Source organism: Amblyomma americanum, chromosome 2 (assembly GCF_052857255.1).
Source record: "Amblyomma americanum isolate KBUSLIRL-KWMA chromosome 2, ASM5285725v1, whole genome shotgun sequence".
NCBI classification, from domain to species: Eukaryota; Metazoa; Arthropoda; class Arachnida; order Ixodida; family Ixodidae; genus Amblyomma; species Amblyomma americanum.
The window spans coordinates 45888536-45915600 of NC_135498.1; the positions used below are offsets into that span (position 1 = coordinate 45888536).

The 27065-nt window shown below is 44.8% G+C and overlaps 1 protein-coding gene across 1 annotated transcript; it reads left to right on the plus strand.

Moving 5' to 3' along the window:
• The first annotated feature begins 4210 nt into the window (after nucleotides 1-4210).
• On the plus strand, nucleotides 4211-26852 carry Polr2B (RNA polymerase II subunit RpII140). The gene is made up of 14 exons (XM_077654153.1): nucleotides 4211-4331; nucleotides 5959-6182; nucleotides 7825-7937; nucleotides 8565-8784; nucleotides 9237-9395; nucleotides 9672-10033; nucleotides 10463-11785; nucleotides 14323-14417; nucleotides 14509-14630; nucleotides 15171-15389; nucleotides 16791-17012; nucleotides 19536-19696; nucleotides 21979-22174; nucleotides 26727-26852. The coding sequence occupies exons 1-14, from the start codon at nucleotides 4313-4315 to the stop codon at nucleotides 26814-26816; spliced, it is 3525 nt and encodes a 1174-aa protein (XP_077510279.1). The 5' UTR covers nucleotides 4211-4312; the 3' UTR covers nucleotides 26817-26852.
• Nucleotides 26853-27065: the final 213 nt, after the last annotated feature.

The following is a 27065-nucleotide window of genomic DNA, read 5'->3' on the forward strand; positions in this document are numbered from 1 at the left end:
TGTGGGCCCTGCATGAACAGAAGACTACTTGATAAAGAAGATCGACGAGGGTCCTAAGGCCCTGAAGAAGTTGAAGTTGAAGCGGTGTGGCGGTGTGTAGCGGTGTGGGAGGTTAGGACTCTCGTTATCTCTGCCAGTGTTATTGTCGTTCGGTGCGAGCGCCAAAGGATTTTCATTGGGTTCAGTTTGTGGGATTCTCCATGATTACATAATTGCAACTGGTAAGTTCATTTGCTAATTCTTTTAAAATTTTTCGAGCTCTTCTTTTTTCACCAAGATGCTGTTTGTTATTTTACTTTAAATATTCTTCTGTCGTTTTTATTGATACATTTTCAAAATTCACGCTTGGTGCTAAAGTTTTGTCGTAATCTCCTATGGAAATTTCCTTGTTAATGCCACTACACCTTGGCCAATCCCCCCATGTGAGTATGTGCCATGTTTTAAGAGGAAGAAGAAGCGGTCGGCTTTTTCAGGCGGAGGCCGAGGGAAGAACAGTCCTCCGGTCACCTTTCCCGGGCGCTACTATGGTTGATTCATCCGGAGCCGAGGCAACTCACAGCTTCAGCAAGACCAGATCGCCCACTCCGTGGGCCTTCGCGTGGGGCGCGGCCGCGGTTCTGGGGACCACGATGGCCATAATCGTGCTGCTCTCCATATACGAGAAGTCTCCGCAGCATCGCGTCGAGACGGCGCACTTCTGCTGCCCGGACGTGCTGAACCACATCCTCAGCGGAGCCAATCTGAGCATCGACCCGTGCCGCAGCATCTTTGGTCGCACCTGTTACGCGTACGTCTCGACGCCAGATGTCTACATCGAGCCGTCCATTCCCAGCACGGACCCCGTCGACGGCGTACCAATCACCGAGGCCGGCAGGGCGATCGCTGCCTATTACCGCGCCTGCGTCATGTCTCCCAATGAAGCCGATGTGTCCCTCGGGAAAATATCGGCGAAAGCCCTTGTCAAGGTCATCGACCCTCCTGGGACTTCTACCCTCACTGCCCACAGCCTTGTCGCTGTGCTCGTCAATCTCTCGCTCGAATTCGGACTGCCCTCCGTGATCGAGTTCGGGATAAGCGGTGGCATGGGCTCGGCACCGTACTTAAGCGTATCGGTTCCGTCCCTGCATGACGATCCGGCCACAAGCCGCACGCAGAGTTCCCTCGAGACGTTGAAAGTCTCAGCTCTTGAAGCGGTGAATGAAGCCTTGTCGTCGAAGATCAGTATGCAGGAAGTGGACGCCTTGACGCGAGACGTAGGGAAAGCGAAGACAAACTGGGCCGAGAAGCACCCCTTCGAGTTTTTGGGCAACATCACTCTCGAAATCACAGCTGTACAGTGGAAAGAACTTATGGCGAAATATAATCCAAATGACGGTGCCGGCGTCTCTGAGGTTTCATTTCAATTGACGAAAGAAAATTTCGCAGACCTCTTGAAGCCTAAGAATCAGCAGCAGACCTTAGTGTCAGCCCTGGTGGTCGCGTCCGTGAAACTAGCTTTGGTGCTGGACATAGAAGCCAACAACAGCGAAGCGAGGGCGCAGACATGCCGCAGCCGGGCTAAGGAACTGCGTACACTCATAATCCTTGACCGCATCGGGAACTTGCATTCAGGCTACCACGACGACGCCATCCGAAATGCTTACGATATCATTGCCGACGCCGTGCTCCGCAAGGTGCTCAGCGGAATGGAGAAAGAAGACTTCAGCAAGCTCAAGGAGGCGCTCAAAGGAATGAGGGTGCTCCTGCCGTCCGAGATCGTTCCCGCGCTCCTGGCCATCCCCACTATGACGTCAGAGTACGCTCACGCGGAGTTGATGGCTCGTGCCTACGTGATCAAAGCCCAGAGACACCAGGCATTTGTTCTAAGCATTTCGAACGATTCCCTAGACGACTTTCAGAAGAACCACGTGACCATAGACGGGGGCAGGGTGACCGTGCCCACTCAGGTCTACACAATCGTCATGTTTGGCAGCGTGACAGAGCCTCTGCTGATGATGCCGACGGTAGGCGTTTACCTGGCGGACGCCCTGTGGCAGTTCATCTTCACAAGCAACTGGAGCACAGCCAGCAACGCTACCTTGGGAACCTACCGCGGATGCATAGAGAAGAACAGCCGCTCGCTGATCGAGTGGCCTTCTCAGCTGCTCTGGCTCAGCGTCCAGTCAAGCTTGGAAGCGACGAAGGACGCCCAGTGGGACGTCGCGGTAGACACGGCTGGCACGTGGAACACGACCCGCGGCCAACTCTTCTACATCACTTTCGTGCACTACCTGCTGTGTCACGCGCCGCACAGCAAGTACCCGACGTTTGGGACAGACGTGGATGTATTCATGTCTGCCTTCGAAGACTTCTACCGTTCTTTTAAGTGCAACGCTACGGTGTCCAAGATTACGGGGGCCGTGTGCTCGCTACACCTGTGACCAGCCTGTGGGCCCACGCTCTGCAAAGACGCAGCTCTATTTGATTTCTTTTCGAGGTCACGCAAACAAGATCTATGGTAATATGCAATAAACGTTGAAGAATCATCATCGTTTCGCAAATATCCAATGCGTCCTTGTCGGCATCGTCGCATATATCTTCATTTACAACACACATCGCCCATCAAACACATAAGCGATTAAAGTAGTTTTTTTATCAGCATGTATATACGACAGCATAAGGAACAGGTCACTCATCTCTAAACCGGCGGCCATAGAGATATGGTTGGAACTTGTTGATGGCCCAGATTACCACAAGGCATTCCTTTTTCTGTGGTAGTGTAGTTTTCCTCTGGTTTCTAAAGAGGTTAGCTAGCGTACGCTGTAACTTCCTCATTTCGTTGCCGTCTTGCAACTGAACGAAAACAGAGCCGAGACCAAGGCTTCTTGTGGTATTAATTTACGTTTCACATCTTTAATCACATTGGGCGAGTATCGGGACTGTCCGCCTGCGTAGCTCGTGGAAAGCGTCCTCTTGATCGTCTTTCCACGCAGAAGACACATCGTCTCTAGTAAGTAGCGTAAGGGGCTCGGTAACTGTTGGAAAGTTTTCAACAAAACGTCTGTACTATAGCACAGAGGCTACTTTTTGTCGCTCGGTCGCGGGAACTCTGCCACAGCAGCAGACTTCTGGGGTTCGGACGGACACCTTCAGCACTTCAGACTTGTCCCAGAAAACGGAGCTGCTGGTAACCGAAGTGGCATTGGCGAGTTTTCTCGTCAATTGTGCGGAGCAGGTGGCCCGTGCCATTTCCAGTCTATCGAGATGTCGCTCGAAACTAGCAGCAAAAATGACATCGTTCACGTACCTGCCATTTCAGTTCAAAGAGAACGATGTCTATCAGAAATGTTATCCAAAAGTTTACTTTCATCACCACGCTTGAAAGCTCGAGGCACATCGATGTTGTATGAAAGTTGAGCAACGCCATCGCTCTTTATTCATAGTCATTTCGCTTTGGAAGGACCAGGGCTTAAAGTCAGGGGGGTGGATCTCGGAACTGATAATTGCAGGGCCGCGGTGCAGTAGTGGAGCGGTTCGGGTGCATGCATTTCTTAAGCTTGCAGGACTGACAGCAAAAGATGCGCTCTACCCGCCTCTTCGAACTCTGACATGATCAACCCGCCAAGAGGGCAAGTTATACATCGGCGTAACTCAAGAAGCTTCGTACACAAGCAGCACAGCGAAGAGAGTTGGCAGCCTTCACGTATTTTTGCTGAAATATGGGTGCATTGACTGTCGTGTTAAATATGTACATCGAAAACGTACTTCGCAGATTGCGGATAAAGTTGCTTGGAAAGCTCATTTGTTGAGCCTAGCCGCCACCATGAATTGACGACTTATTCGAAAGGAAATTACGAAGTAGCAGCACCGACCATTGCCAAATGGGGCCAACGTCCAGACAGCTTTCAACGGTAATTTTACAAAGCTGGAATGAATCATGCGAGTCTTTTGATTCCTGCAGCATGGCTGCTACAGTGAGCAGCGAACTGTTTGCTTCAATGCAAGGACGTTTAAGCAGTTCAGCTAGTAATCAACAAAGAAATGGCGTAAATCTGTGACGTTGAATCTTGAGCCGCTTGGGCGACTGAACAAATTTAGCGCCTAAACCATGGAGCTCTAGGGAGCGCCACTGAAGGTTCGCTAATGAGCCTTGGCTGAACGCATGGATGGACGGCTCTTGGCAAAAGGTGGCGACCTCTAGCGACCTTTATTTAGAATGAGCAATCTATGCCAAAGTAGTGAACAAGCCTGTTGCCAGCACTTGCCGCGGCAGTGGCGTAATGGTGGAGTTGCGCTGTTGAGCTGCACGCATTAAAAGTGTTGCGGCGTCATAATGTATGAGGCAGAAGAAGGTGAGCTCTGTTTAATTAAATATATTGAAGTCCTTGCGACTCAGACGGGCTCGGGTGGCTATGGACTGTGAGGTTGTATGAGAACAACTTGTTCCTTCGGACGAAGTTTATGTGGAGTCTACGTAATCGGATTCTACTTGCTGTCACTTTTAAAAACTAATATGTTTGTATGACTGCTCAATATAACTGTAATTTAACACTGATGTCCTCTAAACATCACACGAGTTATCTGTTATGTTCACACACTGAGTAAATGCGGTGAGTTGTGTGAATACCGATGTGCAAAAACACCGCTTACATAGAAATATTCCTGTACCTCAGCACACATTTAGCTACTGGCAGTCAGTTTTTTTTTCCTACATTTAGGGATTGTACTGTATACAGACTCAAACCTGGCTTGACAGCCGCTTGATTCCCACTTCTGAGCGGCTCGATTCTTGTCCTGTGCTGCTTGCTCCGTCAGTGGCGGCTGATTGACCGAGTCGAGTCAGCCTGACTGGTGTCCAGAGAAAAAAAAAAAATGCTATGCGCGCTTGGCAAAGTGTTTTCAACGTGGACACAGGTCAGGTGCTCGGCAGTGGGCTCGCTTATGTTACGAATAACTTTTCGCTGGAAGACGCAGCGCGCGGAAAGTTGACAAGAACTGCTGGAATGCTTCTTTCTACATGGGTTACGGCATCATGTCATGAGGATGTGCGCATTTGTTGCTGAAGGCACCAAAGAGCTTCCGAAAATTACGGGGAAGAAGATCAAGTGTCCACGGAGAACTTCGAATCCTCTTTTTCATAGAGAATTCTTTGTGGATTGACCTCATTGTCATGTCACTGTGCGTATTCATAAAGGTCAGTAAAATTATCATTTTGCAGCAACTTTCCTTAATCTTCAATCCCTGCTTCACTATCCTTATTTGATGAAATAAAATGTTATTTCATGATGAGAGTTATTACTGAAGAACGTGGAGGTCCTGCGCGGCGGTTGGTGCGCAGCTGCAAAGTTGGTGTTAATACAAAATGGTGCTAGCACACCTCTACATCTTCAATGTAGCCGAGATTTCAGGTTTATTGAAAATTGGCTTTTATGTGCACATTAAGAATTCTTTCATCATTTGCGTATGCGCCCCCTCAGAGTCTCCTGTGTCAAATAGCTGTGCATGTTTTCCAGCATCATTACATGAAATAGCCTGATAACAAGTTTCTGCTAAGTCAACCAGACATTGCATATTACAAACCGTATGCCATACCAGCTTGCATCACCTCTCTGTCTTTCACTGAGCTTGCCTGTTGTGGTAGCCTTGTATGCCATACTTTAAGGCAGTGGCACATTTCCAGTCACAGGTGCTGGCGCGTATTTAGAAGAGGAAACTGGAGAATTTACCTCTTCATTTGTTTTATGGTTTGCATTGAAAAGGCACTGAATTACATTGATATTTGCCAAGTTATTTGCAGCAGCATTCCTTGTTGCTCTTGCGTAGCTCTGGCTGGAGGGCTGTCCTCTTGTCTCTGTCTTGTTTTTGCCGTCAGGCTTTCAATTTGGGAATAAGCTTTGTCCAAGCAAAGCTGCATACCCCCTTGGGGTATGTGACTGCTGAAATGGAGCCCTACGCCGTTCTTCCTTTCCCTTTTTCTAGATGGATTTGGCGAGGATGAGTCAGAGGAGATCACTCCGGACCTGTGGCAGGAGGCCTGCTGGATTGTCATCAGTGCCTACTTTGACGAGAAGGGCCTGGTGCGGCAACAGTTGGACTCATTTGACGAGTTCATCCAGATGTCAGTGCAGCGCATTGTGGAGGACACTCCCCAGATCGACCTGCAGGCTGAGGCCCAGCACACTTCGGGCGAGGTTGAGAATCCGGTACGCCACCACTTCTGCCTTGCTCTGTTGCGACCGTAATAGCTACTACCTGGAGAAACAGCACTTCTTTCTTGCCCTTTCACGCAGTTTTGTGTGTCTCACTAAGGCATTAATAAGTAAATTTGCTAAGCATCTTATTCTGTGCATGTGTGTGAACTGTCACGAATCTTTTTCCAGAAGGTGTTATAGCATAGAAGAGCTGTAGTTGTACCTGCGTGCATATGTTTCAGGAGCCAACGCTATTCAGAGGACCAGTATGAGAGTACTATGCTGTTATGCATGGGAAAATTGCCCAGCATGTTGCTTCAGGAATAAGTTTCTTCATTAAATAAATAAAAAAAAAATAATCATGAAAGCTCTTGGTATGTCATTTGGCATAGAGGACTAAGTACATAGTCTCTTTGTGTGCTTCTGTCATTGTGATTTGCTCTTTATAAATTGTTTTTTATTTATCATGATGCCAGCCATTGTGGCTTAGCGAATAGGGCGTTCAGCTGCTGCGCCAATGTATGTGACCCGGCTGCAGCAGCCGCATTTTGACCTAGCAAAATAAGAAAATGCCCATGTGTTGCGCGATGTCAGCATACTTTAAAGAACGTCAAGTGTTCAAAATAAATCTGCAGCCCTCCACTACAACATCTTTGGTAGTCCATGTACTGCACTGGGAATTTAAACCCAGATTTTTTTGCCAGATGTGACTTTTTTGTTGCTGATGCTGGCATTTAAATTGTGAATACTATCGTGTGCTTGCATATAAACTGACCGCAGACAGAGGGGAATTTGTAACAAGTGGAAGTGTTATAAAAAACTGCAAGACATGTCCACCGAAAACCAAAATCAAACTTAACCATACTAGTAATTCTGTCGAAATGTTTAGTTTTAGAGGTGGAAATCACATTCGATGGATTGGTGGAGTGTGATGTGGCTGGACTAGGACAGAGTGGAAGGACGAATTCCTCGACATCCTTCATATTGGTCCCATCAGTTATACTGAAGGGCATGGAACTGAAAACGCTGTAGTCTTGCTTTTCTCCTTTACATACTAGCCACTTGTTGGGAGCTGTTTTCTGTTGACTCTCATTGATACAGAGAGTTGAAGAATCCGGCATTGGGAGTGATATTAGCATGGTACTTTAGAACATGAAATATTATGAGCTCTAACTTCCAACTATTCTTTGTACCGATTTTATTCTAAACGTTATTTTTATATGCCTTTTTACGTTTAAAAAGTTGGCACTTGTGCCTTTTCTGTCTTCATTCTTCTCTCTTTGTGCTTGCTTGTTCTCAGATTTGCGCCACCTATTATTCAGACAGTTGGTCCTCTTGAAAAAAGTAAATTAATGATGCCACAAAGTGAGTTCATGGGAACATCAGCTTTAAGAGTAACATTTTTTTCTGATTCACCCACCATCAGATTGACAGATAAAGGGGGCCATTTTCTTTACTCATTCCTTTCATCTATAGGTGACATGGAAAGTTGCATTAATTATATATGGTTATCGTTTAGTGTATAAGCATTTTGTCAATATGAGGATAAGATAGCTCAGTGTTTCATTTCCGCAAACCCAAGTTTCTGAATAAGTTGTTTGGAGAACTCACTGAACTGACCATGCTGGTTTTTATTTTGTTTTGCTGATGGCAGCCTCGCTACCTCCTGAAGTTTGAGCAAATCTACTTGTCCAAGCCAACTCATTGGGAAAAGGATGGAGCACCCAGTCCTATGATGCCAAATGAGGCCCGGCTGAGAAACCTGACGTAAGCAATGCTGTTCTCGCTTTGACATCTTGATTTTTAACCACATATTTATCCAGTAGTGATAAACCGAACTGTTTACGTTGGTAGCATAGTTATAGATGTTATTTGAGCTCTGGAGGTTGCTCTCACTGTGAGCATTGCCTACATTTTACCACCTTCTGATTACAATTTAATGAGCTGATGTTTTGATTGTCACCATTTGATGCACACTCTTGCTTTGAGAGTTCTTGACCGGTTTAGCGTACCAGCACCATGCAATGTACTAGCTGAAACTATAATCGTAATTACTTTTTGCAAGTGAAACAAATTTTCTTCTTAAGTATGAAAGGTTTTACACTTCAAATGGCCTTGCATGTTTTGTTTTCATGTGAATGTCTAATTACCTGCACCATGCAATGTACTAGCTGAAACTATAATCGTAATTACTTTTTGCAAGTGCAACAAATTTTCTTCTTAAGTATGAAATACTTTACACTTCAAATGGCCTTGCATGTTTTGTTTTCATGTGAATGTCTATTTACCTGCAGAACCTAGTTCCACCTGCATGATTACGCAATTTCGAATCACTTTATTGTGCACCTTGTGCCTCTCTTATTTTTCTCACCACAAGGGATGTTTGCATTGCAGGTACTCTGCCCCACTTTACGTGGACATCACCAAGACAGTGCTAAAGGAAAACGAGGAAGCTGTAGAGACACAGCACCAAAAGACATTCATTGGCAAGATTCCCATCATGCTTCGCTCCACCTACTGCCTTCTCAACAACCTTACTGACCGTGACTTGAGTGAATTGAACGAGTGCCCCTTGGATCCCGGTGGATACTTCATCATCAACGGTTCAGAGAAGGTGAGCCTAAGAAGAGGACCTCTGCCAGGTTTCACTCTGGTGGCAGATGAACATTGTGATCCATATCTTTATTTCATATTTCTTACGAAGAAAAAGAAGTCATAAGTCGCCTTCAGTTCGTATGAATTTTTTCGTGTACAATTGGTGAAAAAACTGGATTTAAAAATATGAATGTAGGCATTGATCATGGGGTATCAGTCATGTACCTTTTTCCTAGCAGCTTCTATTATTTTATCTTGTTTAAGTTGTTTTCTAGTTTTTAATCAGGAAGTCAATGAATTTACTGTGTTATTTAGTTGTTCAAGATCTTGGCCTTTTGTTGTAGTTCCTGTTAATAATTTTTTGCATACATGAATAGGGTTCTGGACCCTTTTTTTCCTGTGGGTCCAAGGTTTCTTATGCCTGATGCTCAACAGTGGTATTCATATCCTTGTGGCCATTTGTATTTGCAGGTTCTCATTGCTCAGGAGAAGATGGCAACTAACACTGTGTATGTGTTCCAAATGAAGGACTCCAAATACGCCTATAAGGCTGAGTGCCGCTCATGCCTTGAACACTCGTCACGACCTACCAGTACACTTTGGGTCAACATGTTGGCTAGGGGAGGCCAGGTGAGAATGACCTTCAACTTGGAAGGCTCGTAATTTATTGTTCTGATACACATTGCCTTTTATAAATGACTGTATACAGCTGTTTCTGTCAGAAGATTAAAAAAAAAATGAGAATGCAGACTTGTAGTTGACTTCGCATGGCAAGCTCAATAGCAGGTGACAGGGCAACAATTTCTTGGAATAGTTGTACAATCAATAGTTGTACATTTATTAAGGGGCTTGCCATTAAAATGCTTTGATTGAATTGCTCAAACATGTGTTCTTGTCTTTGTGCAGGGTGTTCGCAAGAGTGCCATTGGCCAAAGAATCATCGCCATTTTGCCGTACATCAAGCAAGAGATCCCTATCATGATTGTGTTTCGAGCACTGGGCTTTGTGGCCGACCGCGACATTTTAGAGCACATTATTTATGACTTCGAAGACCCTGAGATGATGGAGATGGTCAAGCCTTCCTTGGATGAAGCCTTTGTAATTCAGGAGCAAAACGTAGCGCTGAACTTCATTGGCTCCCGTGGAGCACGACCAGGTGTCACGAAGGAGAAGCGTATCAAGTACTCCAAGGAAATCCTGCAGAAAGAAATGCTTCCACACGTTGGTGTGAGCGACTTTTGCGAGACGAAGAAAGCTTACTACCTTGGGTGAGTCAGATGTGGCTTTTGTGGAACTTCAAGTGTGTCCTGCCTTGTGTTCTCTTAGAGCTGAGTGGACTTCGAGTATGCTGCAGCTTTTAAAAGGGCCGGGATTTTTAAAGAGAGCAAGTGACGTGAAAATTTTAAGACATGCAGAAGCTTGAATGCCAAAAAGCATAATTGTTAACCAGAACAGTGTTTTTGGAGAAAGCATCTGCCTGCAGTGCATTTACCATAACCATCCCACACAATATGAACGCTGTTTTTCAGGAAGACAGCCTTGGTTTGAAATTCTTATTATCCAAACAACCTCTCTCGCTTCCTCGACTGCAAATATTAGCCAACATTGCTTACTGTAGTTCATCTTATGTCACTGAGACAGTAAAATGAGTGCTAGCAGTAGAGCATTAGTATTATGTATTCTATGAATGACTGCAGGTACATGGTCCATCGACTGCTGCTTGCTGCTCTGGGGCGGAGGGAGCTTGACGATCGTGATCACTACGGCAACAAGCGTCTGGACTTGGCTGGTCCGTTGATGGCGTTCCTGTTCCGTGGACTTTTCCGTAACCTCACCAAGGAAGTGCGCATGTACGCTCAGAAGTTCATTGACCGTGGCAAAGATTTCAACTTGGAACTGGCCATCAAGACCCGCATCATCACCGATGGCCTTCGCTACTCCCTGGCAACAGGAAACTGGGGTGACCAGAAGAAGGCCCACCAGGCACGTGCCGGAGTGTCTCAGGTGCTCAACCGGCTCACCTACGCCTCAACGCTGTCCCACCTTCGACGCGTCAACTCACCCATCGGTAGAGACGGCAAGCTGGCAAAGCCCCGCCAGCTCCACAACACGCTGTGGGGCATGATCTGTCCAGCCGAGACACCAGAGGGCCACGCTGTCGGCCTGGTGAAGAACTTGGCACTCATGTCTTACATTTCAGTCGGTTCACAACCTTCGCCCATTCTAGAGTTCTTGGAGGAATGGAGCATGGAGAATCTGGAAGAGATTGCTCCATCGGCCATCGCGGAGGCCACAAAGATCTTCGTCAATGGATGCTGGGTGGGCATCCACAGGGACCCGGACCAGTTGATGAACACTCTCCGCAAACTTCGCCGACAGATGGACATCATTGTGTCAGAAGTGTCCATGGTGCGAGACATCAGGGACCGTGAGATTCGAATCTACACAGATGCTGGGCGCATCTGTCGACCGTTGCTCATCGTGGAAGATCAGAAACTTCTGCTGAAACGACGGCACATCGACAACCTCAAGGACCGCGAGTACAACAACTTTAGCTGGCAGGACTTGGTGGCCAGTGGTGTGGTCGAATACATTGACACACTTGAGGAAGAGACGGTCATGCTGTCCATGACCCCCGATGATCTGCAGGACAAGGGACTTGCCTACTGTTCCACCTACACCCACTGCGAGATCCACCCATCCATGATCCTGGGTGTATGTGCCTCCATCATCCCTTTCCCTGACCACAACCAGTCGCCCCGTAACACCTACCAGTCTGCTATGGGTAAGCAGGCTATGGGCATCTACATCACCAACTTTCACGTACGCATGGACACTCTCGCCCATGTGCTGTACTATCCCCACAAACCACTGACCACAACACGTTCAATGGAGTACCTTCGTTTCCGTGAGCTGCCAGCTGGCATCAATTCCATTGTGGCCATCATGTCGTACACGGGCTACAACCAGGAGGACTCTATCATTGTGAATGCCTCAGCAGTGGACCGAGGATTCTTCAGGTAGGTGGATGATCCAATTGCTTCTTACAGCTTTATGAGCTTGGTGACGGTAGAAGTGTTTTATATTTAGAACAAATACAAGATGATTAAAAAGAATCAAAATTTCGACATCAAGGTGTCAAAACTTAGATGTCTTTTAATGAGCCCATGGGGTTCTTCCCGTGATCACAAAGGGCCATGCTCATGGTCTCTGCATTTATTTGTATGTGGAGACCCACGTAGTCCTGTTCTGCTTCTTAAGTGTGGTGCACCCGTGTTCTTTGCGTGGCAGTGCTCATCATATTTTTTTTTTTGTCTGTCTGTCTGTCTGTCTGATATTTTTGTAGTGCCGGAGCTGCTAAACCTCAAATTGGAGGGTTTCACCTTTCCTAAAGTACATCTTCTGAAACCAGTGAACTTATGCTGCAGAGAAACTGGCATTGATCTTGTCTGCTGAGTTTGACGGACAAGCTTAAGGAAAAGATGACTAGCTGCACCATGCCTATTTCTTGCTTTGCAATCTGAAGTCTCTTGCTAGTTCCATGCAGCAATGCACATACTGAGATCCACTAAAGCTGTACCCACTCTGTAGTGCTTTGAATTAGCACCTTCTATTTTGACTGCCTTTTGGCAATACAGTGAAACCTCGTTATAACGAACCGGTAGAGAATTGTAAAATAGTTCAATATAGCCGAAATTCGTAATATAAAACGTGGCCAAAATACTCGTGATGGAGAAGCTAAATTTATCCAGCCAAAAAATGGCAACTGGGAGAGACTTTTTCCGTAGCTTTAGCACCGTTTCGAATCCGCTCGTGGTGATTGTGGAGGCGGCAAAAAAACGAGCGGAAAATGCTACATTGACACTTCTTTTTGGGCTAGTTGGTGCATACTTGAATTGGAGAAAAAATAGCGCTGAACCATGTGCACCACAAGAAGGAATGAAGATGAGACACAAGCACTTGTGTTTTGTTTCTGTTCTTTCTTGTAGTGTGCATGGTTTGGCGCTTTTTTTTTTCTCCAATTCAAGCAGCAAATGCTATTTAAGTTGGCTTCGCCGCACAGCATCGCACCACGTGGCGGCAGATCAAATGCCAGCTATGGTGAATTCCTCGCATTACAGCAGTGTCGCGTTAAAAAATCGGACGCCAGGACAAAAGCTACGCCGTTTTCACGACTTCAGCTCTGTGATAGGCAGTATGAACTGAGAATGGCTGCTGGAAAGCTACAACAACCAGCCGTGTCGCTGGTACCGGGGCACTGTCATTGGGTGGGAGAGGCAAATTGGCGTTCACTACCTGGCTACTAGCTTTTCTCGCCGCTATATCTTCTGAGGCGCTGTTGGCAGTGCGAGGTTAAGCATGAACCATGGCGTGACTGCTTGCCGCTCCACCACTAGTCACATGTAGTGAGGCAAAGCCATCTGACTGGGCACAGACTGGTGCTCGGCAGTTCGATACATCTCTTTTATGGAAAATTGCGTTCAATATATGGAATAAGAAATGCATGTGTTTGTTAAAAATATTAAGGAACAGTTCGATATAGCCAATAATTCGTAATATCTATGTTTGTTGTAACGAGGTTTGACTGTGGTTTCAGTCAGTGCTAAATTGAATTAAATCACATGGAGCATAGCTATGAAGTCTTTAGAAGGCAGGAAATATGTGGGCAGCTAAAGGATTACATGCTTCTGCTGTTTAATGAGTGATACAACTATCGAGTCTGTTTTCTCAACTAGAGGTGCGGACTGCAGATCCAGCCTGCAGGGCACTGCATGAAATTAGTAGAACAGGATATGTATTGATGATCTTTGTTAGCAAGCTCAGTATTGCATTTCATGTTTGTACCCACACATCTACAATAAGGGTAGCAGGTTTTAAGGAGTAGCGTGAAAATGTCATATTACAAAGTATTGAGATATGGGAATCTCATTGAGGGTTGTAGGGGTCCTGGGACGTGTGCTGTCAAAGTTGTTAAATTTGTTGATTGTGAAGGGCCACCACTTGTGGAATCATCATCTGCTGGAAGTTTTTAAAGAAAATTTGTATTGTCAGATTGTAAATGATCAGAAATTGGTTGCCCCTCATCACCTCGGAGGCAGGAAATTTTCTTGAAAAGGTGCAATAAATGAAGACAAAAGATTTTCAGAGCAAGGTTCTAGGTCTTCTGCTGCGTGTTGAACAGCTGTGTTTGGCTGGGACATTTAGTAGCCTATGGTAACAATTGGGCAGGTTACTTATATTCAAAACATAATTTGGGCCTCTTTAACGATGAGAAATAACTTTTTCGACCACTTCGAAAACCATGCAGCTATAACAGGGCCGTTGACAGAGCTTACAGTTCTAGCTTAAGTGGGCAGTTTGGCCACCTAAGCAACTGTAGTGCGCTATCTGTGGATAAGGAGATACCTAACATTTGTCACGTGGTCTCTGTGTGAAGCAAAATCTAGGATAACTGGTAATGAAGTATAACTTGTATATATTGAGGGGCATTACTACATCACTCATACAGGCGTGGTATTGCAAAAATTTTGCAGCAGTACATGCTTTCTCTTTACAGGTCTGTGTTTTATCGATCATACAAGGATTCTGAATGTAAGAGGGTTGGTGACCAGGAAGAACAATTTGAGAAACCAACACGAGAGACCTGCCAAGGTCGGTCACTTCACAGCTGGGCTGAATTGCAGTGATGGCTTTGGTGACTGGTATCAGCATGTGGCATAACATATGGTGTAACTATTTTTAGGAATGCGAAATGCCATCTATGACAAGCTGGATGACGATGGCATCATAGCACCAGGTACCAGAGTGTCTGGAGATGATGTCATCATTGGGAAGACCATCACATTGCCAGAAAATGATGATGACGTAAGCAAGTTTATCTTTTTGATACAGTAAGGAATGTTCCAACATAATAAAAAACTGAAAATGAGGTTATATCAGCCCTTTTTACCAGTTTAACCATTGGGAATGTGTTTAGTGTTATAAGAATGTCATATTTTTGGTTTCACATTTGCAGAAAGTCCAGAATGATCAGTGGCTCTGTCAGTGTTAGTGCTACTCTTCAAAGTGCAATGAAAACAAAACACTTGGCCAGGAAAATGTTTTCTTCAGCTGTGGATGTTTGAGAAAGTTGTCTTTACTTTTTCTAACTGTATGGCTGCACACAAGTTGGTAATAATGAATGCTTACTCCCTTCTGGCAAGTAACATGTGGCGAGAAGACTGATGTGGTCACTTTAACTAGTCCTCAGTCCTGTGGATTGCTGGAAAAAGAGCAGAACTAGCAGTGCTTGCAGTTATTTATTTAAATGCAGGCAGTGTTTTTTACCACAGTACTATGCAGTAACTGGCATCTGATTTAGCAATTTGCCTAGCCGAACTCTTGTTTTTTTTTTTGCATTTTCAGCTGGAGAGCACCAACCGGCGGTTCACTAAGCGTGATGCCAGCACATTCTTGCGCAACAGTGAGACGGGCATTGTGGACCAGGTGATGCTAACTGTCAACGCAGAGGGTTACAAGTTCTGCAAGATCCGAGTGCGCTCAGTGCGAATCCCTCAGATTGGTGACAAGTTTGCCAGTCGGCACGGCCAGAAGGGCACCTGCGGGATCACCTATCGTCAAGAGGTGGGTCCCTGTTGCAAATTAGATCTGTGTCCACTCTTTCTCATTCTTTGCATAGCTGTAACTTAACTTACAGGAAGCTATCAAAACTAGCCAGAGCTCGACAGTGAGGTAGGGCTTACAGACACGGTTTGTAACTTGGCTTAATGATGGGGGATGCTATCAATGCGGAAAGCTGGGCTAGTAGGTATGTCATCATTAATTAAAAGACTAGCGCATAAAACTGGGACGCAGACAGAAAAGACAGGACGAGCGCTAATTAATGCTCGTCCTGTCTTCTTCTCTGTCTGCGTCCCAGTTTTATGCGCTAGTCTTTTAATTAATGATGGGGGATGCCTGTGGTGAGAAAAGTTTGTTGCCATGGCTGTGTTTATATCTCGTGAAGAAATTTGTTTTAGATCTTAGCTGCCTTACTATTTATGCAAGAGATAAAATGAATGATCAAGCGTGTATGTATTTCTGTATTGTCTGGCTTTAAAATATGCGCTGGAAGCAGTCACTGTGTTATGTTTTCATTTAAAGTTTGTATGATGGGCTTTTGTGCATGGATGCACTGCATTGTTTGCTGTTTATTAGAAGCGTTGTGATTGTGAAATCGATGCCCACAGGCCAGGTTTATTGCCATCATTATCATCACCAGCAATTGGGGTCCACTCCTGGCCAAAAGCCACTCCCAATGTTGAATAAACAGCGCGAACAAAGACGAGCACAAAAGACACGAAAGCGAACGACACGGCGCTGACTAACAACTGAAGGTTGTTAGTCAGAAAGAGAAAAAACAGTGCGTACCGCTATATCATGAAACCAAGGTCATTGCCAAAAATCGGGAAAATACTGCGAGGGAAATTATCGAGGCATACAACATATTCAAGCAGGGAAATGCATGTATAAATACCCCTTCGCTAACACTTCTGCATAAAGAGCTGTCACTCCTGGGGGTTGATAATCTCTGCTGATTTCTAGCGTGCTTATGTTACTGTTGTCACATTTATGTTTTGTTTTTGGTTTTTTTGCACTTTGTAAACCTTTCCCTCATTGCCGACATCTATGTATTTATACTTGTGTGATCAGCAATGAACCTTCAGTTGTTAGTCAGCGCCGTGTCGTTCGCTTTCGTGTCTTTTGTGCTCGTCTTTGTTCGCGCTGTTTATTCAAGATGCTTAACCAACTAGCCCGCCAAAACGTGTTAACACTCCCAATGGCTTCCACTTGTTCCTCTGTGCACCAGTCATGGCCTTTATGTCATAAAATGTAAAATTCATGATACCACTAAACACATTTGCTTCTGTCAAAGTTTGCATGCTGTCATGAGGCGGGGTTTAACTTGTTTGTTATCACCCTATTCAGCACGCTTTACATGAACCTTTATTTCAAGCATGTTCACTACTGGCTCTTTTGTTTCAGGACATGCCCTTTACAGCTGAGGGACTGACACCAGACATCATCATCAACCCCCATGCCATCCCATCCCGTATGACCATTGGCCATCTTATCGAGTGCCTGCAGGGCAAGGTGTCGGCCAACAAGGGCGAAATTGGCGATGCCACACCTTTCAATGATTCAGTCAACGTGCAGAAGATCTCCAACCTGCTCCAAGAGTACGGCTACCACCTCCGAGGAAATGAGGTGAAAAGGCATATATGCTTGTACAATGTTTTCCATTGCATGTACTTGTTTTGACGCCTTTTTTCTAACTTTTCAAAATCTGTGTGACTTAGTGAGCCAGCACAGCTGAGTTGTATGCAAAATAGCATCTAGCTGATATGAGCATGCTAAAGCTGCAAGTTTAACCTCTTGAGCACGAATGCTACATTGTTGTAGACAAAAATAAATCATCACTTTGCATTTACGCTAAAGAACATATGGTGATCTCATGACCTGCATTCACTTTATTTAAGTATAGTGGAAACGCATGTCTACATTTGTTATATTACTCTGCTTCCAAAAGGGATTCACTGACAGACTGCGTCTGCATGAGTGTGACGCTTGTCTTTGGTCTCTGGCTTTGACCTCACAGTGTAACAGACAAGCATTTTGCTTTGAAGCTGACTATTCTTTGCCAATGAGTTCAGGCAGGCGCTGTTGCATAATTATTGGAGGCAGCTGTAAAATCTGTAGGCGAGTTGCTGGTTCATTTATGTTTAGTTTTCATACAGTGGTGGCATTTGATGTGTGAAATTGTATAATGCTCTGTGTAGCAACATTATATATTAAAAGGCTTAGAAAGAACTAAGTGCAGGGTTTTTTAACTGAAGCGGCAACCTACAGTCTCTTCTGATGACGGACTTTGCCCCTGTCCGCAGTTAACTATCTTTTAAAAAGACCTACAACTGACTAAAATGTGCCACGAAGTTATGATGTAAAATTGAAGAGCTCTTGCTTTGCATTGTCACAACCAGGCATGGTATTATAGGTTAACAAAGGAGCTCTGTTGATTGGAAACAACATAGAAATCACTTAATTTGGTGTACTTGTGTCCTTAATTTGTATTTTCCGGGAGTAAACTTTCATTTTGAATTGGTGTTGTACAGTATTGTACTGTTGTATTCTGTTGTACTACATTATATTGCATGGAAATTTGTTATGCAAGTACCGTAAAAACCGGACTATAGATGTGACCGGAATATAGGCCGACCCCCCAACTAACCAATTCTAAAAATGAAAAAAATCTTTTTCAATGGAAAAAGTACCGAAAGACACCCTTACCTTGAAACAAATGCAACTCGACAGGTTGCACAATGGTGACAGTATTTAATTTCATTTAAATGCTGCTCGTATGTACACCCGGCCAATTTTTTAACAGTATCGCGCGCCCATCGACCTGCGTGTTTGTTTCTGGCACACAGAAGTACGGCACTGTAGAGCAAAACCCTTTCTCTTCATGAATCGCCGCACCAAGGACGGCGAGCCCTTGTATTGCGCCCTCGTGAGTCGAGAGGCACTTGCGATCTCTACCGCTTTCACGCGGATGCATTCGGCAGTCACAGGCAGCGATCTTGCACGCAGCGCGACCTTTCCTTCCAATTCTGGATACGCTACGGTCCGCATCTCTACCGCTTTCACGCGGATGCATTCGGCAGTCACAGGCAGCAGTCTTGCACGCAGTGCAACATTTCCTTTCAATTCTGGATACGGTGTGGCCCGCCCACGAAATTATATTTCCTTCTGGTTGCTGCAAGTTGTAATACGCAGCTTCTGCTTCCGCCAGTACTGAATGCTCTTTTCGGATACTCCAAATTCGCGCTTTGCCGCCAGGTTGCCATGAGCTTCCACGTACTCAATCGCGTTTTTCTTGAAGGCGGCAATGAATTGCCGTCGGCACCTGCTCATTTTGAAACAAAATGTGAAAAAGCAGCCTTTAACCGAAATAGCTTTGCAACTAGGAAACGCAAAATGGCGGCACTGCTGCTGATGGCGACGGTGATAGGCGCTGTTGAGTTCAGCCGCCCATTGTTGCAAGACTTGCATAGTTTTTCCGCCAATGACCGGTATATAAGAGGGGGGGTCGACTTTTCACCATGGTTTTCTGAAAAAAAGTTCGACCTATATTCCGGTTTTTACAGTATATGTTAAAGTGACTGTTCTACCTGTATAAGGGGCAAGAGTCATCATCAGGCATTTAGCCTTTTGGTCTTGCTTCCATTTCTCTATCAGAAAGAAAAAAATCAAATCAGATCAAATTCAAAGTTTATTTTGCTGCTCAGAATTACACTCGGCAAGATGAAGCAGCAGTAAAAATTTGGTGCTATTGTAGCTTCTGTTAGTGACAGTTATTTATTTTCAATGTCTGGTTGCTATTGCACCTCCTCACCATTCTTTCCAGCACCAAGGTACACAGTTGAGTGTTTTGACTGATCCGGTAAAATCCCTGATGTACTCTACAGAGTTTGTAACGTAATCTTTGTGGCGTGGAGTACTTTGTACTCCAAGTTTTTCATTGTCCAATACCACGCCCTTTGGCTCGCATTTTTAGCTTGGGAGCATTATTCTTATTTGTTCGTACTGTTGGCATTTGCTGTGTACACACTGCAGTGCATAGACATGAATGCTAGCACGCACGTTGTAAGCACAATCTACTAGTTGTTGCAGTGTACTAATTGCAGGACTGAACCAGTTTGCCATACATTTGCCCGGTTGTTTATTTCACAGGTGATGTTCAACGGGCACACTGGGCGAAAAGTCAACGCTCAGATCTTCTTGGGGCCCACCTACTACCAGCGATTGAAGCACATGGTGGATGACAAGATTCACTCCCGAGCTCGAGGTCCTGTCCAGATTCTTGTCCGGCAGCCTATGGAAGGCAGGGCCAGGTAAGCTGTGATAAAATTTAACTGCAGATTTTTTTTGGCTTGAATAACGTGCTACACACTAACAAAACGACACCGGAACGAAGGACACAGGACAAGTGCGATCCGGTGTCGTTTTGTTAGTGTGTAGTGCGTTATTCAAACCAAAATGTACAACCAACTAGCCCACATTGCTGCCTTGCTTAACTGCAGAGTTTTTCAAAAATAGTATAATTATTTCTTTCCCAGGAGCCAAATGCTAAGAGGTGCCATTCTGAAGGTTTGAAGACTGAATACAGTTCAACCTCAATATAATGAGCACAGACAGAATTATTGGCTATATCAAACTGTTCCTAGATATTTTTACCAAACATATGCTTTTCTGACTTGATATATTGAATGTGATTGGTCATGAAACGGATGTACTATCAAACTCTCCAGCGCCAAGCTGTGCCCGCTCGGGTGCTTTGCCTCGCTACACAAGTGACTGGTGATGCTGTGGCATGCGTTTGCGTCAGGGTTCATGCTTTATCTCACATTTGCCAGTAGCACCACATAAGCTATAGCGGTGTGAACAGTTGGTAGCCAGGCGGTCGGCACCTGTTTGCGTGCCCATTTGATAGTGCCCCGGGCTCGCGTCGACTGTTATGGAGGTGGCAAAAACAGTAATAGCTTTTGTTCTGGTGTCCCATTTTTTACGCAACACCACTGTAATGTGGGGAAACCACCCTGCTTGGTGTTTCACCTGTCGTTGATGACACCTTGCGGGAGGCCAGCATAACTGGAGTTTGGTGTTCGGTTTTTCATGGCCTCCGAAATCGCCATGACCAGCATGGAAGCAGCGCTGTTGCTTTGGAAAAAGTCTCTCCTGGTTGCTGAACTTTCACAGGCAAAATTGTGCTTCTTGTACACAAGTTTTTGGCGAAATTTTCTATTACGAATATTGGCTATATCGAACAACTTTACAATTTTTTACATGTTCACTATAACGAGGTTTGACTGTAATGTAATTGAGGCTAGTGAAGTGTCATGCTACAAAAAAAAATATTTTAAGTTGTGGCTTCAAAGTCGGCAGCCTACAGAGTAGATGCAGTATCAGTGCCCCATCTGTCGCGCTCGGAAAAAAGGAAATTGATTATTTGCAGGCAAATGGGACTAGGTTCAGGCAGGTAAAATAGGAAAAAAGAAAACAAAAAAGTCTGTGATTTGCTCTTGTACGCAGTTGGTTGATTTGTCTTTGTTTAGTTCAGATGCTTTCGTCATTTGTACACCGGCGTGTGTTGATAGCTGTGAACGGTTGGTGGCGATAGTGGTGCTTCTCTGCATATAAGAGTCCCGCAAGTGTACAATAAATTTCAGTTGATGTTCGGCGTTCTTGTTGTCTTTCTTCTCCCTTCGTCCTTGTTTCTTGCGCTGGTACCATGTTCCATAATAATGCAAACCAACTAGCCCAGCTGTCTACCCTTAGTGGCATTATGTGGGACTGCCCAATTCCAATTTTGCTGCAAAACCAGTGAAGCAACGGCTCTTTGAAGCCACGAGGCCGTGCCGGAGAGTGATGCTAGTGTTTGTTAGGTGAAAGCATCCCAGCCCCAGTACTCCATAGCATGCACCTGCAAAGGAGAAGCTTTGCTTCAGTGCAATGCAGCAGGGCATAACATTTTAAGTGTCACATGCTCTCGGCGCTTCATCAAGGCAGCGTCTAGCGGAAGCTGTGGCATCAAAGTACCCCCCAGCCCCTAATAGCATCAGTACATGACCATTCTTTCTCCATGCCCATGATGGGTTAACAGTGCGCCACGCTGTCCTGCTCAGTTTCTTATTATGTTGTGCTGTGGTTAGGGGGCTAGATTACCAGCACCTGATTACTTTCAGTAACCACAAAGGTCATCCTATAAAGGAAGGTTCCTGCAACGAAACTTTATGCTTGGGTTAAATTTCTTTGCTACGCTCGATTAAATTGAAGACCCTCTTATTTTTAATATCTTTCGTGGTCTAGGTGACTTTGAATTAAGGAGGTTGTACTGTACTTTTACTGGTATTCTGGTTTTCTGGGTTGCTGTGGTCCATACAGATGCCTTCTCGGGCTGAAGAGCATTGTGTGAAGTGTTTTAGTTGGCTCGCACTGAAGTTCATGTAATGCTATAAATGTTGAGCAGATTTTCTAACTTTGCCTGGCCGTACTCTATGCTACCCCCCTTTGTCGAAGTCATTATCTTGCTGCAGCTGCAGTGGCAGTCACATCTTTATTTCAAGTAGAGTTTGCCTTTGGCTTAGCATTGCAACCTGCATAACGCGGTGTGCAGGGACGGCGGCCTGCGTTTTGGCGAGATGGAACGAGACTGCCAGATCTCACACGGAGCAGCCCAGTTCCTGCGAGAGCGGCTGTTTGAGGTGTCTGATCCATACCGGGCGCACATCTGCAACCTGTGTGGCCTCTTGGCCATAGCCAACCTGCGCAACAACACCTTCGAGTGCAAGGGCTGCCGCAACAAGACACAAGTATGGATGACGACAGTTTGCATTTGTTCAGTTTTAAGTGATCCGATACGGTTCACTGGGGAAAATGGAGTCTTGCATTTGAGTGCTGAATCCACAGTCATAAATTGTAGGGCTTTGTACATTAACCTACGAATGGTTATTAACCTAACCTAACCTAGCCTAACCTAACCTAACCTAGCCTAGCCTAGCCTAGCCTAGCCTAGCCTAGCCTAACCTAACCTAACCTAACCTAACCTAACCTAACCTAAACTAACCTAACCTAACCTAACCTAACCTAACCTAACCTAACCTAACCTAACCTAACCTAACCTAACCTAACCTAACCTAACCTAACCTAACCTAACCTAACCTAACCTAACCTAACCTAACCTAACCTAACCTAACCTAACCTAACCTAACCTAACCTAACCTAACCTAACCTAACCTAACCTAACCTAACCTAACCTAGCCTAGCCTAGCCTAGCCTAGCCTAGCCTAGCCTAGCCTAACCTAACCTAACCTAACCTAACCTAACCTAACCTAACCTAACCTAACCTAACCTAACCTAACCTAACCTAACCTAACCTAACCTAACCTAACCTAACCTAACCTAACCTAACCTAACCTAACCTAACCTAACCTAACCTAACCTAACCTAACCTAACCTAACCTAACCTAACCTAACCTAACCTAACCTAACCTAACCTAACCTAACCTAACCTAACCTAACCTAACCTAACCTAACCTAACCTAACCTAACCTAACCTAACCTAACCTAACCTAACCTAACCTAACCTAACCTAACCTAACCTAACCTAACCTAACCTAACCTAACCTAACCTAACCTAACCTAACCTAACCTAACCTAACCTAACCTAACCTAACCTAACCTAACCTAACCTAACCTAACCTAACCTAACCTAACCTAACCTAACCTAACCTAACCTAACCTAACCTAACCTAACCTAACCTAACCTAACCTAACCTAACCTAACCTAACCTAACCTAACCTAACCTAACCTAACCTAACCTAACCTAGCCTAGCCTAGCCTAGCCTAGCCTAGCCTAGCCTAGCCTAGCCTAACCTAACCTAACCTAACCTAACCTAACCTAACCTAACCTAACCTAACCTAACCTAACCTAACCTAACCTAACCTAACCTAACCTAACCTAACCTAACCTAACCTAACCTAACCTAACCTAACCTAACCTAACCTAACCTAACCTAACCTAACCTAACCTAACCTAACCTAACCTAACCTAACCTAACCTAACCTAACCTAACCTAACCTAACCTAACCTAACCTAACCTAACCTAACCTAACCTAACCTAACCTAACCTAACCTAACCTAACCTAACCTAACCTAACCTAACCTAACCTAACCTAACCTAACCTAACCTAACCTAACCTAACCTAACCTAACCTAACCTAACCTAACCTAACCTAACCTAACCTAACCTAACCTAACCTAACCTAACCTAACCTAACCTAACCTAACCTAACCTAACCTAACCTAACCTAACCTAACCTAACCTAACCTAACCTAACCTAACCTAACCTAACCTAACCTAACCTAACCTAACCTAACCTAACCTCTAGCGCTGTAAAACCACGGGACAAAGTTGGGGTGTGCTTGAGGGTGGCTTTCAATCTGGCGTGCTTGGGTATTTTCAGCGCGCCGTCTGCTTTGCTTCTGAAGGCGACGCAGAAATCAAATGCACCCTAATTGAGATATTATTGCACTTATAGTCTACCAGCAACAAAATCAGATCTCTTATGATCAGCTGTGGCTTCTTCCAAAGCATCGTCCACTGTGACCTTGATACGAAGTGAGCTAAGCCAGTATGCCGGCAGACAGCATATACCGTATTTACTCGAATGTAACACGACCACGATTGTAACATGAGGGTCGACTTTTCGGGTGTGAAAAGGGGAAAAAAGAAACTACGATTGTAACGTGAGGGTAGACTTCGGGCGTGCGACAGAAAAACTGAAAGAACCCGAATGTGACGCGAGGAACTGACATCACATAGTTCTGAGGGTCAAAGACAACTTTATTGAAATACAAGCCAAACAGGCATTCCTATGCACCCTCATCCTCATTTTGAAAAAGGCCACCATGGTGTGAAACCGTATCGGAAGTTTGCAGTGCGCATAAGTTTGGGAACAAACGTAAAAAAGGCCACAGAAAGCAAGCGGAAGACACAAGTTCGTCGGCAGTGATGTCAACCAGCAGCAGTGGAGTGCCTGAGCGCCTGAGCGTGGACCGGCGGATGTCGCGACCTTGGTAGCCGGCGTTCGTTCCGAATGCGGTGCATATCGCGGCTGCACCGGATGACAGAGAGCTGGGGGATAGTTTTACTTCACAAGCCTTGATCGGAAGAGGGAATGACGAGGCACAGGGGTGCAATTCGGTGGTCGTGATAAGCGCTTCTTTACCAGCTTCGGCATCCCCCTTCAACACGGAGCAAATCGCGGGCTTGGGCGAGATTGGCAGCAGTGGGACAGAGTAGACACATTTCTGTCCAGCGCTGGTCACGAGGATTGCGAAGCACGCCGATGATAAAATCGCCAGTTTGGCAGCAATTTCTGCAACCTAGCGCAAGGTGTGGACGCTAGCGAACGAGCATGTAGGCGCCAACCCACCATTGCCTACGGAGCTACCGATGTGGTCATAAATTTTGTGGCAATCGACTGCTTCACAATACAGTGTGCACCCTCGAAATAATTTTTGCAGCTTGCTAAGCGGCGGCAACGGCAAAAATGTGATTCAGTCTATTCACTACGCGCCTTCTAAGCTGTATGTTTTGGAAGATTAAGCACTGTAATGTGCTTACACAGCTTCAAAATGTTTGATTTCGTTTTTTGCGTTTTTCTCAGTTTCATTTTCTGCACCACCCTACACACTGCTGACAAGCTTTTCCCAGCTTTGGTCCGCGCGATTTTCACCATTCTTGTTCTACTTGACAGCTGAATGATTGGAGCTTGCAATAAAGCCATTAACAGCACTCTTAATAAAATGTGAAAATATTAAACAGCATAAAGAAATACCACCTTTTTCGTCACCGCTTTTATGTGAACTTCAAAACATTGTAACTTTGGTTGCAGAAGGGCTAGAACAGCAAATGTATCCTTATTTCAAGCATTAATAATAGTAGAATCCACTGGGATAAAAATTATTTGAATCTGAGTAACCAATTTTTTTCAAAAAGTTGTCAGAATAACTTTACCGAAATTCTTGAATTAATAATCAACGACATAATATACACGAAAACAGACACCATATTTGAAATCAGCACACTAAAATACATAACAACTGAAGTTTTCATTATGCTAAGTCCAATATTAAAAAATTTTTCTCTAAGGCCCTCTTCCCCCCTTAACTCAGTGCTTCAGTAACTCAAACAACCACAATTCTGCAGGGACGTACAGTAAAACAACTCTTTAGTTCACATGCAGGCTGGTTCCACTGCTGGTAATGCAAATAGTTTACCGCTGATAATTAGAAATTCACCACCAAAAGTATTTTACCAACTCATGCTGGCAGTTACCTTCCCATGAGCCAGGGTGAGTGAACTTCCTGATAAAGTTACTTCTGGAGTATACTTCTTTGCTTGCTCACCTGACTTCCCAGTCAGGCTGGCAGAGCAAGCAAGTTCAAAAAGCACAGCATTTGTTAGCATCACTTCTGTCCATCTGCCACTGGCAACTGGCTGTGAAGTTGTCTTTTCTGCATGGAGCAGTCCTGTCCTTGCATATGCACCGTGGCGTGAAACCATATCACGTGGCGTGAAACCGTATGCACAGCATGTGCATGTGCACTATCATCCCACTGGGAGTACTGCACCAGAGTGCTCAAAAAGCAGTTGGCAATTGACTTAGGGAAGACAGGCAAGCCTGAGATCACTATGACATTCTGTGATGCATGCTGTCAGCATGCTCCAGTCACAGAAAGAGACAGAAAAATCTAGTCGCTAAGACAAAAAAAAAATAAATACTAGCTGCCAAAGCAGATGGAGATAACCATGGTTGTTATGCGGATAAAAGATGAGAACAGCCAGGATATTCCATTGTGTGACATCCATTATTGGGGCTAAGGCAATGAAGCTTTGTACAGCATCGTTGCACAAGTATTAACGGAGGTGTCCAGCATTACAGTGATGGCTTTGACATGCAGTCATGATCATTGCAGGTTGTACATGATGCAGGTTTTGAATATTGCACATCAATTGATCAGTTTTGATGAGGACAGATTCCTTCTAACATGCTGCACTGCTTGAAGATAGATGGTCGCAACCACACTTAAGGAAAGAAAATGAATGATCACAGATTTTTTTTTTTTTTGCAAATGAGTAGTTTTCCCAAATGCTCACTGTCATCCTGCAACCAAATGCTGCTCCATTTTCTTCAGCCTTTTTTGTTACTTTGAATTTCATTCAGTTTGGACTGGGCGTCCTTGGGGCATTTGAATTACTTATTAGCTTTTTCTATACATTGTTGTGTGATTAAGCAGATATTCTGTGCTTCCTGCTTATTTTATTTTTACTAACTTGTTACTGCTTGTCTTTCAGATATCTCAGATCCGGCTGCCGTATGCCTGTAAACTGCTGTTCCAGGAGCTGATGTCCATGTCCATAGCACCTCGTATGATGGTTCTGTAAATTCTGACTGATTAAAAGGGCTTTTAAATGTGTAAAGCTTGTCTCAAATATTACTGCTTTAGTGTTCTTAGTGCTATGTGTGTTCAGTGAGTTGAGGTGCACCTAGTTTATATGAGCTGTTGCACTTGACACCACAGTCCAACAAATGCTAGACAGCATGCAACAGCACTACTAATTCATACACCAGGCACAGTGGTTCCTATGGGCATAGAGAATGCTCAGCTCCAGATGCTAGTCACTCTAATATGC

Coding starts and splice junctions, on each gene's coding strand:
- Polr2B (XM_077654153.1), top strand. Junction 10,034..10,462: donor AAGAAAGCTTACTACCTTGG/GTGAGTCAGATG, acceptor GAATGACTGCAG/GTACATGGTCCATCGACTGC. Junction 14,631..15,170: donor TGCCAGAAAATGATGATGAC/GTAAGCAAGTTT, acceptor TTGCATTTTCAG/CTGGAGAGCACCAACCGGCG.